This window comes from Zalophus californianus, chromosome 12, assembly GCF_009762305.2.
Source record: "Zalophus californianus isolate mZalCal1 chromosome 12, mZalCal1.pri.v2, whole genome shotgun sequence".
Classification (NCBI taxonomy): domain Eukaryota; kingdom Metazoa; phylum Chordata; class Mammalia; order Carnivora; family Otariidae; genus Zalophus; species Zalophus californianus.
In genome coordinates this window covers 25,608,916-25,624,549 of record NC_045606.1, presented here as the reverse complement: position 1 = coordinate 25,624,549, position 15,634 = coordinate 25,608,916, and the positions used below count along the sequence as shown (strand labels likewise).

Genomic DNA, 15,634 nt, shown 5'->3' with positions numbered 1-15,634 from the left:
CACCCCAGCTCTCTCTGAAAGTCTAATAGGGCTTATGTCCATGAGACCCATCGCACCCAAGAAACAAACAGTTCTCATCAGGGTAATGCGTACTTAACCGTGGCTCTCCTCCCAGCACTCAGAGAAGATGGACCAGACAGAAATGCCCTACTGCCCAAAGAACACCCCCAAAGTGATACACCATATCACTGGGCTATGGTGGCTGGTAGGGCTGGTGTTGTCAGGTACCACATGACAATGGCAAATCAACAGTTCTTAACGGTGTATTCCCCCAGTGCAGAGAAAGCAGACAAAAATGCTCTTTTGTCAGTCATACCCTAAAAGGGAGAGGTCTATTTGCATACCTTAAAAACTGCTGCCTCGGGGTCCAGGCTCTAATCAGCCTGCATCTAGGTGCTATATAATATCACTCCCACTGGGGCACTGACAGATATATCAGCCCACCTTCAACTACTGGGAGCCAAATCAAGATTGGGAAAGGTAGCTGTTTTATCTAATGCATAGAAACCAACACAGAGTCCAGGAAAATATGTTCTAAACAAAACAAGATAGATAAAACTCCACTAACACACCTTAAGGAGTTGAAAATGGTTTTAAAGGTGTTTACCAAAGTCAGGAGAAAAATGCATGAACTTAGAACTTCGATACAGAGAACACATTAAACTACAAAAAAGTCACAGTGCTGAATGTAATATATAAATGACCAGGATACCTGAAAAAGAGCTTTTGATAAAAAATGACATCATTTCATGGTAAGAGCCTTGGTCAGGACAGGCATAGAGGAACATCCTTGACAAACCCATCCCTGACAAACCCACAGCTAATATTATACTCACTGGAGGAAAATGTCTCACAGTTGAGACAAGACAGTCCATGCTCACCGCTCTTACTCAACATAGTACTGAAAGTCCTAGCTAGAATTTTACGCAACACAAAGAAACAACAGGGATCCACATAGGAAAGGAAGAAATAAAACTGCCAGTACTTAACAGATGTTATGGTTCTGTATACAGAAAATCCCAAAGACTACACCAAAAGACATCATCAAAGAGGAGGGGTGGCAGAGAGCAATCAGTGTGGAGGTCTGAGGAGAATTCAGTAATTTTATAGGATATAAAATCAGAAGTCAGGTGCATTTCTATACATTAATAATAAAACATCTGAAAAAGAAAACTATCCCAATTCACCATAGCATCAAAAACAAAGTATTTGGAAATAACTTCAAGGAAGTAAAAGAGCGGTACAATGAACACTATAAGACTTTGCTGAAAGAAAGAAGACAAACATAGACATCCTGTGTTTATGGATTTGGAGAATATTAAAATATCCATACCACCCACTGCCATCTATGGATTCAGTGTATTCCCCAAAATACCAACAGCATTCTTTATAGAAATAGGAGAAAACAATTCTAAAATTTGTATGGACCCACAAAAGACCCAAAATTTCATCATAATCCTGGGGGAAAAGAGAACACTGCAGATACCAGGTTTTTTATTTTAGACTATACTACAAAGCTACAGTAATCAAAACAATATGGTACTGGCACAAAAATAGACACATAGACTAATGGAACAGAAGACAGCCCAGAAGGAAACCCCAAATATATACGGGTCAACTAATACTCAGTAAGATAGCCAAGCACACACGTTGGGGAAAGGATGGTATTCAGCAAATGGTCCTGGTAAAAAAAAAACAAAAAAAAACAAAAAAAAAAACACATGCAGGCAATGGGACTGGACTCATATATTACACATAAAAATTAACTCAGAATGGATCACAGACTTTAATATGTGATATTATAAAATTCCTAGAAGATAAAGTAGGAAGAAGTTTCTTGACATTGGTCCTGGCAAGGATTTTTGGATACAACACCAAAAGCATAAACAACACAAGCAGAAATCAACAAATGGGACTGTGACAACTTTGAATGCTTCTGCACAGCCAAAGAAACAACTAAATGAAAAGGCAACCTACAGAATGGGGGGGCGGTGTGCAAGCAATATATATAGGATAAGGAGTTAATATCAAAAATATATAAAGAACTCATAAAAGTCTAAAAAATCAACTAAAGGGTGCCTGGGTGGCTCAGATGGTTGAGCGTCTGCCTTCGGCTCAGGTCATGATCCTGAGGTCCTGGGATCAAGTCCTACATCGGGCTCTCTGCTCCTTGGGGAGCCTGCTTCTCCCTCTGCCTCTCTCTTTCTCTGTGTCTCTCATGAATGAATAAAATCTTTGAAAAAAAAACAACTAAAATTTGGGCAGAAAAACTAAATAGACATGTTTTCCAAGAAGACATCAAAATGGCTGATAGCTACATGAAGAGATGTTCAACATCGACAGTCATCAGGCAAATACAAATCAAAACCACACATTTCAGCTTTAAGGACATATACCTTAATGTATGTGAAAGTGAATGGATGGAAAAATACATTCCATGCAAATGGAAATCAAAAGAAAGCTGGGGTAGCTATACTTGGACACAATAGACTTCAAGACAAAAACTATAATAAGAGATAATCATTATATATTGATAAAGGGTTCAATCAAAAGTGGATATAACACTTTTAAATATTTCTGCACCTGACACAGAGGCACTGAAATAGATACAACAGATAGTAACAGACCTAATAGGAGAAGTAGGCAGCAATATAACAGTATTAATACTGGTAGGGTATTTCAGTTCCCCACTTTCATCAATGGATAGATCATCCAGACAGAAAATGAACAAGGAAACAGTGGAGTTAAATGACACATTAGACCAGATGGAGCTAAGTGACATTTACAGAACATTCTATCCAAAAGCAGATTACACTTTCTTCTGAAGTGCACATGGAACATCCTCCAGGATAGAACATATGTTAAAGACACTGAAGAAGCCTTAGTAAATTTGAGAAGGTTGAAGTCATATCAAGCATCTTTTCTGACCACAGTTGTATGAAACTAGACATCAACTATATGAAGAAAACTGGATAATTCACCAAATATGTGGAGATTAAATAATATGCCACTGAACAACCAAGGGTCAAAGAAAAAAGCAAAAGACAAATTATAATATAAAAATATATTATGTATTAAAGACAAATTAGAGACAAATGAAGATGGAAATACACTGAACCAAAACTGGGAAGTAGCAAAGTAGTTCTAAGAAGAAAGTTTACAGGGATAAACACCTATATTAAGAAGACAGAATGATCTCAAATAGATTTATACAAGGATTAAGAGCAAACTAAGACCAATGCTAGAAGGCAGGAAATAACAAAGATCATGACAGAAACAAATGAAATAGAAACTAAAAAGACAATAGAAAAGATCAGTGGAACTAAGAGCTGGTTTTTTGAGAAGATAAAACGGACAAAACTTCAGATAGACTTACAAAAAAAGAGGTTTAAAATAAAAAAACTAGAAATGAAAGAAGAGACATCAAAATTGATACCACAGAAATATAAAGTATCCTAAGAGACTACTATAAAAATTACATAGCAGAAATTGGAAAATCTAGAAGAAATTGATGAATTCCTAAAAACATGTAGCCTATCCAGAATGATTCATAAAGAAATAGGAAATTTGAACATACCAGTTAGTAGTAAGGCAACTGAATCAGCTCTCAAAAACCTCCCAACGATCAAAAGCCCAGAACCAGACAGCTTCACTGGTGAATTCTACCAAACATTCAAAGAAGAATACCAGTCGCTCTCAAACTCTTCCAAAAAATAACAGAGGGAACACTTTCAAATTCATTTTACAAAGCCAGCCTTACCATACTATCAAAACCAGACAAGGACTCCACAAGATTAGAAAATTCCAAGCCAATTGCTTTGAGGAACCTAGATGTAAAAAAGACCTCAACAAAATGTTAGCAAACTGAATTCAACAATCCAAGACCATATTCCATGATCAAGTGGGATTTATCACAAGGATGCAAGGACAGTTCAACTTTGACAAATCAACCAATGTGATACACCCTCTGAACAAGGTGAAGGATAAAAATCATATGATCTCAATAAATGCAGAGACAGCACTTGCAAAATTTAACATCCATTTTGATAAAAACTCTTTTAACAAATTTGATATAAAAGTTATATATCTCAACACAATAAAGGCCCGCAACTAATACCGTGAACGAGACAAGGATGTCTAGGAATAAATTTAACCAAGGAGGAAGAAGATGTGTACACTAAAAACTATAACATAAAATTGAAGACACAAATAAATAGGAAGATAATTCAGTGCTCATGAATTAGAAGTATTGTTAAAATGTTCATACCATCCAAAGCAATCTACAGTTTCACTGCAATTTGTATCAAAAATTCAGTGACATTTTTACTGAAATATAACAAAGAATTCTAAAATATGTATGAAACCACAAAACCCTAATAGCCATAGCAGTCTTGAGAAACAGGAACAAAGCTGGAGCCATCACACTTTCTTGATTTCTAACTATATTATATAAATACAGTAATCAAATAGCGGTACTGGCACACACACACACACACAAAAAGACACACGGATCAATAGAACAAAATAGCCCAGAAGTAAACCCATGTATATATGTTCAATTCATTTATGACAAAGGAGCCAAGAACATACCATGGGGAAAGGACGGTCTCTTTGATACATACTACTGGGAACGGCCACACCCAAGAGAATAAAACTGGACCACTGTCTTACACCATACACAAAAACCAACTGAAAATGGGTTAACTACTTGAGCTTAAGACCTGAAACAGTAAAACTCCCAGAAGAAAACCTAGGAAGTAAACTCATTGACATTAGTTTTGGCAATGATTTTTTTTTTTTAATTTTACACCAAAGGCAAAAATAAACATGGGACTACATCAAAGTTAAAAGCTTCTGACAGCAAGGGAGACCAATTGAAAGGCAATCCATGAAATGGGAGGAATTATTTGCAATTCATGTTGTGATAAGGGGCCAGTATCCCAAATATACAGAGGAATCCTACAACTCATTATCAAAAGAAATCTGATTAATCAATGGACAGAAGATCTGAGTAGAATTTTTCCAAAGCCATCTAGGTGGCCAACAGGTAGAGGCATGCCTTGTTTTACCATACTTTGCTTTATTGCACTTTACAGATACTGCAGTTTTTTGTTTTTTTGTTTTTTTCAAATTGAAGGTTTGTGGCAACCCTGAATTAAGCAATTGTACTTGTGTCATTTTTTTTCAACAGCATGTGCTCACTTTTGTCTTTCTGTCACATTTTGGTAGTTTTCACAATGCTTCAAACTTTTTCGCTATAATTGTATTTGTTAAGGTGATCTGTGATCTTTTATATTACCATTGTAAGTGCTTTGGGGCACCATAAAACACCCATCTAAGAAAACAAACTTAATTTGTGTGTTCTGAATGCTCTACAGACCAGCCATTTCCCCATCCCTTTTTCTCTCCTTGGGCCTTCCTATTCTCTGAGATGAAATGATAATTGAAATTAGGCCATTAAATAACCCTGCAATGGCCTCTAAGTGTTCAAGTGAAAGGCAGAGTCACATGTCTCTCACCTTAAATCAAAAGGTAGACATGATTAAGCTTAGTGAGGAAGGCATTTCAAAGGCCAGCATAGGCTGAAAGCTAGGCCCCTTGCACCAAACATTTGGTCAAGGTGTGAATGCAAAGGGGAAGTCTTGAAGGAAATTAAAAGTGCTATTCCAGTGAGTACACAAATGATAAGAAAGTCAAACAGCCTTATAGCTGACATGGAAAAAGCTTTAGTGGTCTGGATAGGAGATCAAACCAGCCACAACATTGCCTAAGCCAAAGCCTAATCCACAGCAAGGTCCTAATTCTCTCCATTTCTATGAAAGCTGAGAGAGGTGAGGAAGCTGCAAAAGAAAAGTTTGAAGCTAGCAGAGGTTAGTTCATGAGATCAAAGCAAAGAAGCCCGCTGCAGAACATAACAGTATAAGGTAAAGCAGCAAGTTATCCAGATCTACTGAGGTAACCCATGACAGTGGCTACACTAGGCTACAGGTTTCTTTTTTTAATTTTTTAATTTCCATTAATTACCATATCATTATATTACTAGTTTCAGAGGTAGAGTTAAGTGATTCATCAGGTGCATATAATAACCGGTGCTCATTATATCACGTGCCCTCCTTAATGCCCATCACCCCGTTACCTTATCCCTCCACCCACCTCCCCTCCAGCAACCTCTTAACTGTAGGAAACAAACAGGGTTGCAGCAGGTTTTCAATGAATCAGCTATGATTCATCAATGAATCATCTCTAGCTATGAAAGAACTAGATGACACCTTTTTGCAATGAACGAGCCTTCCATTGCAAAAAGGTGTCATCTAGTTCTTTCATAGCTAGAGATGAGAAGTCACTACCCATCTTCAAAGGATAGACTATCTCTCTTGTTTGGGGCTAATGAGCTGGTGACTTTAAGTTGAAGTCAATGCTCATTGACCATTCTGAAAATCCCAGGGATTTTCAGTCTACTCTGCCTGTGCTCTATCAATGGAACAACAAAGCTTGGATGACAGCACATTACAACATGGTTTAGTGAACATTTGAAGCCTACTGTTGAGACCTACTACTGAGGGGGGCAGAAATTCCTTTCAAAATGTGACTTCTTATGGAGACTACACCTGGTTGATTCCAACCATCATGAATAACTGTGAGGGGTTCAAAACTGCAGTAGAGGAAGTAACTGCAGATGGGGTGGAAATGGCAGGAGAACTAGAATTACAAGTGGAGCCTGAAGATGTGACTGACTCACTGCAATCTCACAACAAAACTTGAATGGATGAAGAGTTGCTTCTTCTGGAAGAGCAAAGAAAGTGGTTTCTGGAGATAGAATCTACTCCTGGTGAAGAAGCTGCGGATATTGTTGAAATGACAACAGAGGAGTTAAGATACTACCTAAACTTAGTCGATCAAGCAGTGACAGGGTTTGAGAGGATTGACAGATTGTTCTGAGAGTCAGTCAATGTAGCAAACTCATTGTCGTCTTACTTTAAGAGATGGCCACGGCCACCCTATCTGCAGCAACCACCACCCTGACCAGTCAGCAGCCATCAACAATCGAGGCCAGACCCTCAAACAAGAAAAAAAAGAAAAAAAAAAAAAGACTCACTGAAAACCCAGATGATGGCTAGCATTTGTTATCACTACAGTATTTTTTAAATTATATACTTTTTTAGACATAATGCTATTATACACTTAAGAGACAACAGTATAGTATAAACGTAACTCTTATATGCACTGGGAAACCAAAACATTATTTTGACTTGCTTTATTGAGATATTCCCTTTATTGAATTATCTGCAACTGGAACTGAACCTGCAGTATATCCAAGGTATGTCTCTACATGAAGGAGGTTCAACATCACTTAACAGAGACATGCACATCAAAACTTCAAGGAGATATCACTTCACACCTTGTAGAATAGCTATTATCAAAAAGACAAGAGATAACCATTGCTGGCAAGGATGGGGAGAAAGGGAATCCTCTTGTGTTAATGGTGGAAATGTTAATTGGTACAACCACTATGAAAAACTGGTATGGGGGTTCCTCAAAAATTAAAAATACAACTACTGTATGAATTGGCAATTGTAGGTATTCATTTGAAGAAAATGAAAACACTAGAAAAGATATATGCACCCCTATGTTCATTGTAGCATTTTTTTCAATAGCCAAAATATAGAAACAACCTAAGTGTCCGTCAACAGAGGAATGGATAAAGAAGTGGTATGTAGATAGATAGAAAGACTCCCAGCCATTTTTGACAACAGTGTTGGACCTTGAGGGCATTATGCTACATGAAACAAGCAAGACGAAGACAAATAGTGCATGACATCACTTATGTGTGGATTCTATTTTTAAAAGGAATCAAACTCAAAGAAGCCAAGAGCAGAAAAGGAGTTGTCAGTAGCTAGCGGAGAGGTAGGGAGAGGTTGGCAAAAGGATACAAACTTTCAGCTATAATATGAGTAGTCTGGGGATCTAATAAAATCTGATTATATTTGATTATACTGTAGAACTGAAATCTGCCAAGAGAGTAAAACTTAAATATCCTCACCAATGGGGGGAAAATGATAAATATGTGGATAATGAACATGTTAATTATTGTGGGTGGGGTAACCTTTCACAATGTCTATCAAATCACCTAAATATATACTTTAAATATCTTACAATTTTGTCTATTAAAACTAAAAGTTAGAATTTTTAAAGCAAAATGAAAGAACACAAGCAAAAATCATTTCATATTAAATAGGATAAAATTATGAGTTATTAACAAATAAATGGAATTGAAAGCTATAGGACTAGATTAGATTAGAAAGTATAAATAAAAAGAGAGAAGTAACTTCTGGAAGTCTATCATGTAGAGAGCAAGAAGAGAAGCAGGTTGAGCTAAAGTGAGTAAGATGAACCCAAAACAAGTTTGGAGGAAACCAGATGTGTTGGGCAAATATAAATGGGAAGATATTTTAAGGGGAGAATGTTGTACATTACCAAATGCTCCTGAAAAGTAAAATAAGATGAGGACCAAGAATGGATCATCATTTGATGCTACTCTTTAGATTTAGGAACTAGCTTTTGAAAAATAAACTTTTTCTTAATAGATTCTTTTGTTTCTTTCAGACTTCTCTTTAACAGAAGTGCTCTGCCTCAAAAATGCAGCTCAAGAAAGAAATTTTATTTATTTACTGGGTGGCAGGCACTGTATTAAACCCTGGTGAGGAAAACAAGCCAACGTTCTCTTCTCTGCAAGCTCAGAGTCTTTGGAAAATCATTCTGAACATTTTATTTACTTACATAACTTATTATTTTGATTATTGGACGATGAACCTTGGCATAGTGAATATTTTAAAAAGCCTCATATCTACATCTACTTATTTTCCGAAACATCTTTAATGAAATTCAGTAATTGAAAGAAATCAAAGGTTGTAGAAAATGTTACAAAACACAGAACCTAGGAATAAAAGATAAAGGATAATTTTGCATTTAAAGGAACTTAATGAGCTACCATGAGACAATGGAGGGTCCAAATAGGTATATCAGTTGCTTATATTTCATGGTTCTGTATATCAGACAAATGTCTCTAATTGCTTAGCTTTTTATTTTGAATATGTTTTTAGAGTGACTTTTCATGTATGATTCAAATACATTATTCTTTCTTTTACTTTTGGTGAAGGTCCAGATGCTACATGTGCAGCGTGGTGTGTTCACCTTTGACTAGATATAAAGGATATGGAAAAGAGAGATCATTTCTCACATTGATTTTACCAGTACCAAACTTTGCCTTATTGAGCATAATTCTTGGGAATTATAAAACGTACAGTAAATTTTACATTTACTCCTTATTTCTATAAATATGTAGGAATATCTGGTACTGTGAAAGTTTTTTTATTCAGCAACTGGTATATTAGTCAAAACAGCATTTATTATTCAAGTATTTTCTTCCTTAACCATCAGAATCTGCAACTCAAAATTTAAAGCATTCTTGAAATGGTACTAGGGAAATCGCTTTATTCAAAATTGCTGAACTCTAAAATCTAGGGTAATGTAATTTATTTGGATTCCAATTAAAAGCATTTTATCAGGTGAGTTCAGAAGTGGACTAAACATGGGTGCTCTGAAAGATGGCTTACTAAGTATTTCTTCAGGATTTTTCTTTCTCCTTTTCTTACCAACAGGAGGATTATACCGACTGTGGTGGTGTTTCTGGATTGAATCCCTCCCTGTGGTCCATCATCGGAGTCCAGTTTGTACTACTTTGGCTTTTATCTGGCAGCAGACACTGCCAATTATGACCTTCTAAAACTCAATCTGCGTAATTAAACTCCAGACCCTGCCAAAACATGAGGCCTCAGTTGCGTTAAGATAGGGTCAACTGTGGAATGAGCTGAACATTAGCTGGGACCATACCATGGCTAAATCTAAGGCGCAGACGCATATGGCCCCCACTGGCTGCATGTCAGGGTCTCAGATCCTTAAACTTGTGTGAATGCTGCATCATCTATGTATAACATCAAAGCAAAATTCTATACATGCTCTATTGGAAAATTGGAGTTTGTTGTTTGCGTTGTTGGTGATTATATGTAAAAGGGCTCCCCACACTGTTTATGAATCATACAAATTGTCTTGACCTTGACCTGGAATTTTGACTTGCTGCAATTCTTGTTCTTTTACCAAGAAAATCTCTAGAGGAAAAAAAAATGAGTTATTTTTGCCTTCATGTATTCTTCTGTTAAAAATTATTTCCTGCTTTGAGTAGTTATTATTGAAAAACAAAATAGAGAGAAAGAGATTGATGTAATCTGTTGAAATAGAAATAATGGCTAACTTTCTATGGAAAGAAATTTGCCATAAATAAAATGCCTTATGAAGAATGGCTTCTCTGCCAAAATAGGAACACAAATGACGACCAATTAAGTTTTGCTGGGGTAATGAATCGGTGTTTGAAAACAATAACTAAGAAACTATTAAACTAAAGGTGCTTGAAGATGCAATTTGAACATCTGACATGTTTCCTCATAAATGTAAGCCCTGAATCAGTGCTTCGATGTAATGTTTCTTTTTGTTCACAGTAAAGTTATGTAGTGCTAGCCAGATATTTCAAAATGCTCTTAAGAGAAGCTTGTTGGGGGGGAGGGGAAAACGTTTTTTCTTGTGATAAATGAACTTTGGTTACCAAGGGTATTTTGCATGATGCTGCCGCTATTTTAACTTTCGGTTTGTTTTTCTCTTACTGTAGAGTATAGTCCTTTGAAAAGTTAACCGAGTGACATTATTGTTATGTAAGACTCTGAACCTTGCAGTGTAATGCACCTAAGTCACCCTTAAAAATGTCGTTTAATTACTCTGAATATACTGTGCAATGTCAATGCCGAATGACTGGCGTAGGTAAATGGTGAAATGGGCTAACGGATTTTATACAGACTCGTGCTGTTGCCTGAAAACCTATGTACAGATATTGTAAGTACATAAATCAGATTTGACACATTTATTTTTTGAAGAGTCCATATACGTTCTCGATGAAGATTCACACTAGGTTTCCTCTTTGTTCGTTTGAATAGTAGCACATACACTCCAGACGTTTCTGCTGCTGCTGCTTTTCTCCCTCCATTGTAAAGGGTATATGATCACTTGACCAAAATTTCCATGCAGTTTGATGAGGGTTTTATAATAATCTGAACAAATAGGAAACCTTGAATCTGTATGTATGCACATGAACACTTGATTGTGAATAATCAGAATTGTTTTTATACAGCCTCATTGGTGAAAATGATTAGTGTAGTAAATGGGATATTTCATTATAGACTAATATGCTAGATTATTATTTATGCTTTTAAAAATAATTTGCAGGAGTCAACAGTGTTTGAAGAAAGGGTAAAAACTATGGATGTGTAATTCTAGTTCAAGTGAGTAATTCTGCCGAAGGCTGGAAGTATACAGATATTTTTTATGGCGAAATGCCTTTTATTTTGAACATACCAAGTATTGGTGTGTGTATATGCTGGACATTTTCTTATACATCCTTTTTAAGTCAATATCTTGCTAACATTATCCAGCATGCTTTATTATGCTCCGCATATCAAAGACGTAACCACGTCTTTGGCGTAGTTTAAAAGACATTTTTGTTTTCAGCTTTGCACACATTTGTAACTCCCTCCCACCACCCATATGCCCTAGGAACCATTTGTGTATATTTCCTTATTTAAACTATTTTTTATTTAAAAACGGGGGTGGGTGGGAGTGGAATCATTTTGCCAGCTATTGTGCTAAGAGTTGACATCAGTTACCATTTCTAACACATTGTTGTGATTTTGTAGTCTCATTTGTACCTGGTATTGACATTTTAGAAAACACCAAAGTGATTAAAAATATATATATATATATATACACACACACACAGAACTTCTCACTCTAGTGACACTATGTTTAAATCATGTTGTTTGTTGATTACATATTTAAACCTTACTGTTACCTTTTGCTAGACTATTTTAAATCATGAGAGTGTTGGGAAGGGGAAATCAAAATATAAAATTATGTTAGTTCGTGTGTATATATGACGCACATTAAAACAACTGAATTGCTTCCAGCATACAACAAACTACCTTAAAATTATCTTTAAAATCTATTAAATATATTTTTGTGGCTAATGTCACTGAACTAGTATGTTTTCATCAACTATGTTACTGTTGCATTAATCACAGTTAAACTCGGCGTCTCTTGGCAGGGTCCTGTTGATTCCATTTGCCATCAAAATATATTTACATGCACGAGTCTTGCTATGATCCTTGATTTTCTGTTATAAAATAAACCTATACTATGAGAACCATGTACTTGGTAATAAATTGGGTAAGAACGTGCTTTCTGACTAAAAGTTGTTCTCCTGCCTAATACTAGTCTTCATACTCTTAGCATTTTTTCAAAGACAGTAACATTCATTCCCATCAAATTGTTGTGTTTAATTTAGGATTTTTCTGTGAGTTCTAATTCTTGACAAGACCTTAAATTATAGCCTGTTATAAATATTGATTTTCAAAGACTAAGCGATCGAGAGAAAAAAGCTTTTAAATGCTTTGGCTTCTTTCATTTTTGCTCTACTCATCCAGTTTAATGTAGTTTGTCACCAAAACGAAATCAAAGTAAGTCTTACATTGGTGTCGAGTAACAGGAATGACTTTTACATTAATGATTTCTTTACATTTTCTTCATTTGAACAACCAGCATTACTGCCAAACACCAATCGTGGTCCATATTTGTAACAGGTTTTTAACATGACATAGTTAGCAAGTTTGATTGAAGAGATTTTTAGGTCCTGGGCCTATAAGATTTTAGTATGATCTTTTTTCATGTTTCTAATGCTTGAGGCATTATTGCTTTACTTGGGAAAAAAAGAACACAAAACAAAACAGTGTTGCTGCCATTTGTAAGTTTTCCTAGGATATTCCTTTTATTAACTTTAAAACTGGCCTTACTGGGTTCAAATAGGCAGTATCCCTTTTAAGTGACCTTTGCAACCCAAGTGTTACTTGCTTATTTGATGCTCTCTTCTATTTTAGGTCTTATTTAAATCTTTCTCTCCACCAAAGCTTAAATTCTATGTCTTACTTTAAAACTCTGAACGATTCCATTAATCGTCAGTTAACATTAAAATATCTAGAGGTAGTTTGACCTTGTGAAACAAAGTGAGCGCTGTGATTTTTTCAAGTGTAGAATAGAACGATGATTTCACTTGCCCCCAACTTAAAATATTTTATTACTATGTAGAACTTGTGTTGTCCCATTAGCAGAATGTTAATATTGCTAATATTCCATGTATATTTCTGTAAAGAGCAAATCAGTACAACAGATGTATCAAGTGTTGAATAAATTCCAGAATTTCAAAGGCTCAGACAACCCTTAGCAGGAGTTTCCTCTACCTTATTTCTAGTTCATGTAATTAACTCAAAGAAATTCCACTGAGACTAACGGGATACTGTCTTGTATAGATGCCAGTTGAGTTTACAGTGTGACCTGACAAAGCTGTCTTTTTTGTTGTGCCGTATGATTGTTGGATCATGCTTTTTAGGGATACTTTTATTGAAATGCTCAGTGTGCATCCATGCAAAAGGCCAATTGGCTTTGTGAACAAAAGATCTTTTCTCCCCTTTATTATGTTCTCTTGACACTTTTGTGGAAATTAACTAGCCTGATAAAAGAAGTTTTGTAAAAATTTGTATAATACTGTTATAAAAATATTTATAATCCCAGAAAATGTTGTGTTAAATCTTGTGCAAAAACAGTATATTCAGAATAAAAGTTTATCATTTAAAGTCACCAGTTTGGATTATTTAATTACATAAAATCCAGTTGAAAGAGACAGAAGTTATTGTCATAAATATCTTTTACTCAATCCTTCCTGTGGAGACCGTCATTCAAGGTAGTGAAATAAAACTTGGGATTAGGAAAGTGCTTTTGCGATCACAACCCTCAACTCACAAACAAATGCGCTTGCAACTCCTTTTCTAGTCTCACACTTTGCATATGGTTTTTGCCGTCAAGGCATTTAGGAAGTTACTAATTCAGACTTTGGGCTTCTGTTAAAAAAAAAAAAAAAAAAATCCCCAGCAGAAATAATGTTTCCACGTTCCTTTAAAACCTTGGGAAAATAGTTTGAAAGAGACAAAGTTAGAATATTTAAAATGTTAGTGTACCTTTTATACATCTGACTTTTAAATATTTCTCCTAGCTACATTATAGCAATCAGCAGCTGGAAAAGGGAGGTCTAGTGTAAAGAATGAAGGTGGGGGGGGGAACCTGTTAGCTTTCTTTTACATTTATATCAGCTTGTAATCTGCCCTCCTATGCTCACCCAATAAATACATTAATGAGCCTGATACTGTGTGGAATCTAGTGTAATGTAGGCCTGCTTTTCTTTCTGGAGACTCTCCTAAGAGAACACAAATTGCTACACATGGGAGGAAGGCATTATGTCGGAGGAAGGCACCGACGATGGTGATTACTGGAAGAGCCGACCTCCAGTTTCTGATCAAGGCATTTTAACAGGAAAAAGCCTACATAAAAGTGTAAGGTGGATAACATTTGTTTTTTAAAACATCTGGCTTCATTTTGTACCAATTTATCTCCTCAATCAATCCTCTCACTCCCCAGACACCCTCATTTCCTCTATCAATCATCTTGAACTCATCTCCACCTCTTCCCTTGGGACCTTGCTTCATCAATTCCCCGTCCTCAAGCGTATTCCGTCTCCCCTTTCTGCAGGCTTACTTCTTTCTGCCTTGCAAACACGTTGAGAACACCTCCATTTAAAACAAAAATTAAACATCCACTGTTGCCTCGTATCCCTATTACTTCTCAGAGTTGTAAACCTAGGATTAAAATAGTCCTTTGCACATTCACAGTCTCTTCTGAAAGTCAACTCAACTGGGACTCCATACTCAAGGGGGCCTTAAGATTTTTACATCTGAAAGGCTTATTATCTCTGACCTGTAGTTTTGGACTACTACCACTGGAAAATTTTAGTTACTGGTATGAGGTCCTAATAAATTCAAGGTATTGGGCATTTCTTTTTTTGTTTATAATCAATTAACATAATGTGTTACTAGTTTCAGAAGTAAAGGTCAGTGATTCATCAATTGCATATAACACCCACTGCTCATTACATCATGTGCCCTCCTTAATGCCCATCACCCAGTTACCCCATCCCCCCATCCCCCTCACCCTCCTCCGTCAATTTCTTAATGCTCAGAGGCTTTGTTTCTTAAAGTGGAGTTATTCACAGACCCCCTACATCATTTTCTATAAATTGGTATACAATCAACAATGCTGTCTATTTAATGTTTTTTTAATGGACCCTACTTTTTAATTTTTTTAAGATTTTATTTATTTGAGAGAGAGAGAGAGAATGAGCAGGGAGAGGGGCAGAGGGAGATGGAAAAACAGACTCCCCGCTGAGCAAAGAGCCCGATGTGGGGCTTGATCCCAGGACCCTGGGATCATGACCTGAACCTAAGGCAGACGCTTACCCGACTGAGTCACCCAGATGCCCCATGGACCCTACCTTTTTTAAATAAATATATTTAAGAAGGAAATTAACTATCACTGCCATAATTGGGAAACTAATATAATTTGCTACAATTAGTAGTTAAGGCCACAGGTT

General features: G+C 36.2%; 1 protein-coding gene across 6 annotated transcripts in view; it reads left to right on the top strand.

Annotated features, from left to right (window-relative positions):
* Positions 1–13,791, top strand: part of CACNA2D1 (calcium voltage-gated channel auxiliary subunit alpha2delta 1) — a 479,784-nt gene extending 465,993 nt beyond the window's left edge. For all 6 annotated transcript variants that reach the window (XM_027573790.2, XM_027573786.2, XM_027573787.2 and 3 more), the window contains one exon: positions 9,660–13,791. In XM_027573790.2, the coding sequence (XP_027429591.1) occupies positions 9,660–9,776 (117 nt within the window). In that variant the 3' untranslated portion in view covers positions 9,777–13,791. The remainder of the gene's footprint in view (positions 1–9,659) is intronic.
* The last annotated feature ends 1,843 nt before the right edge of the window (positions 13,792–15,634 follow it).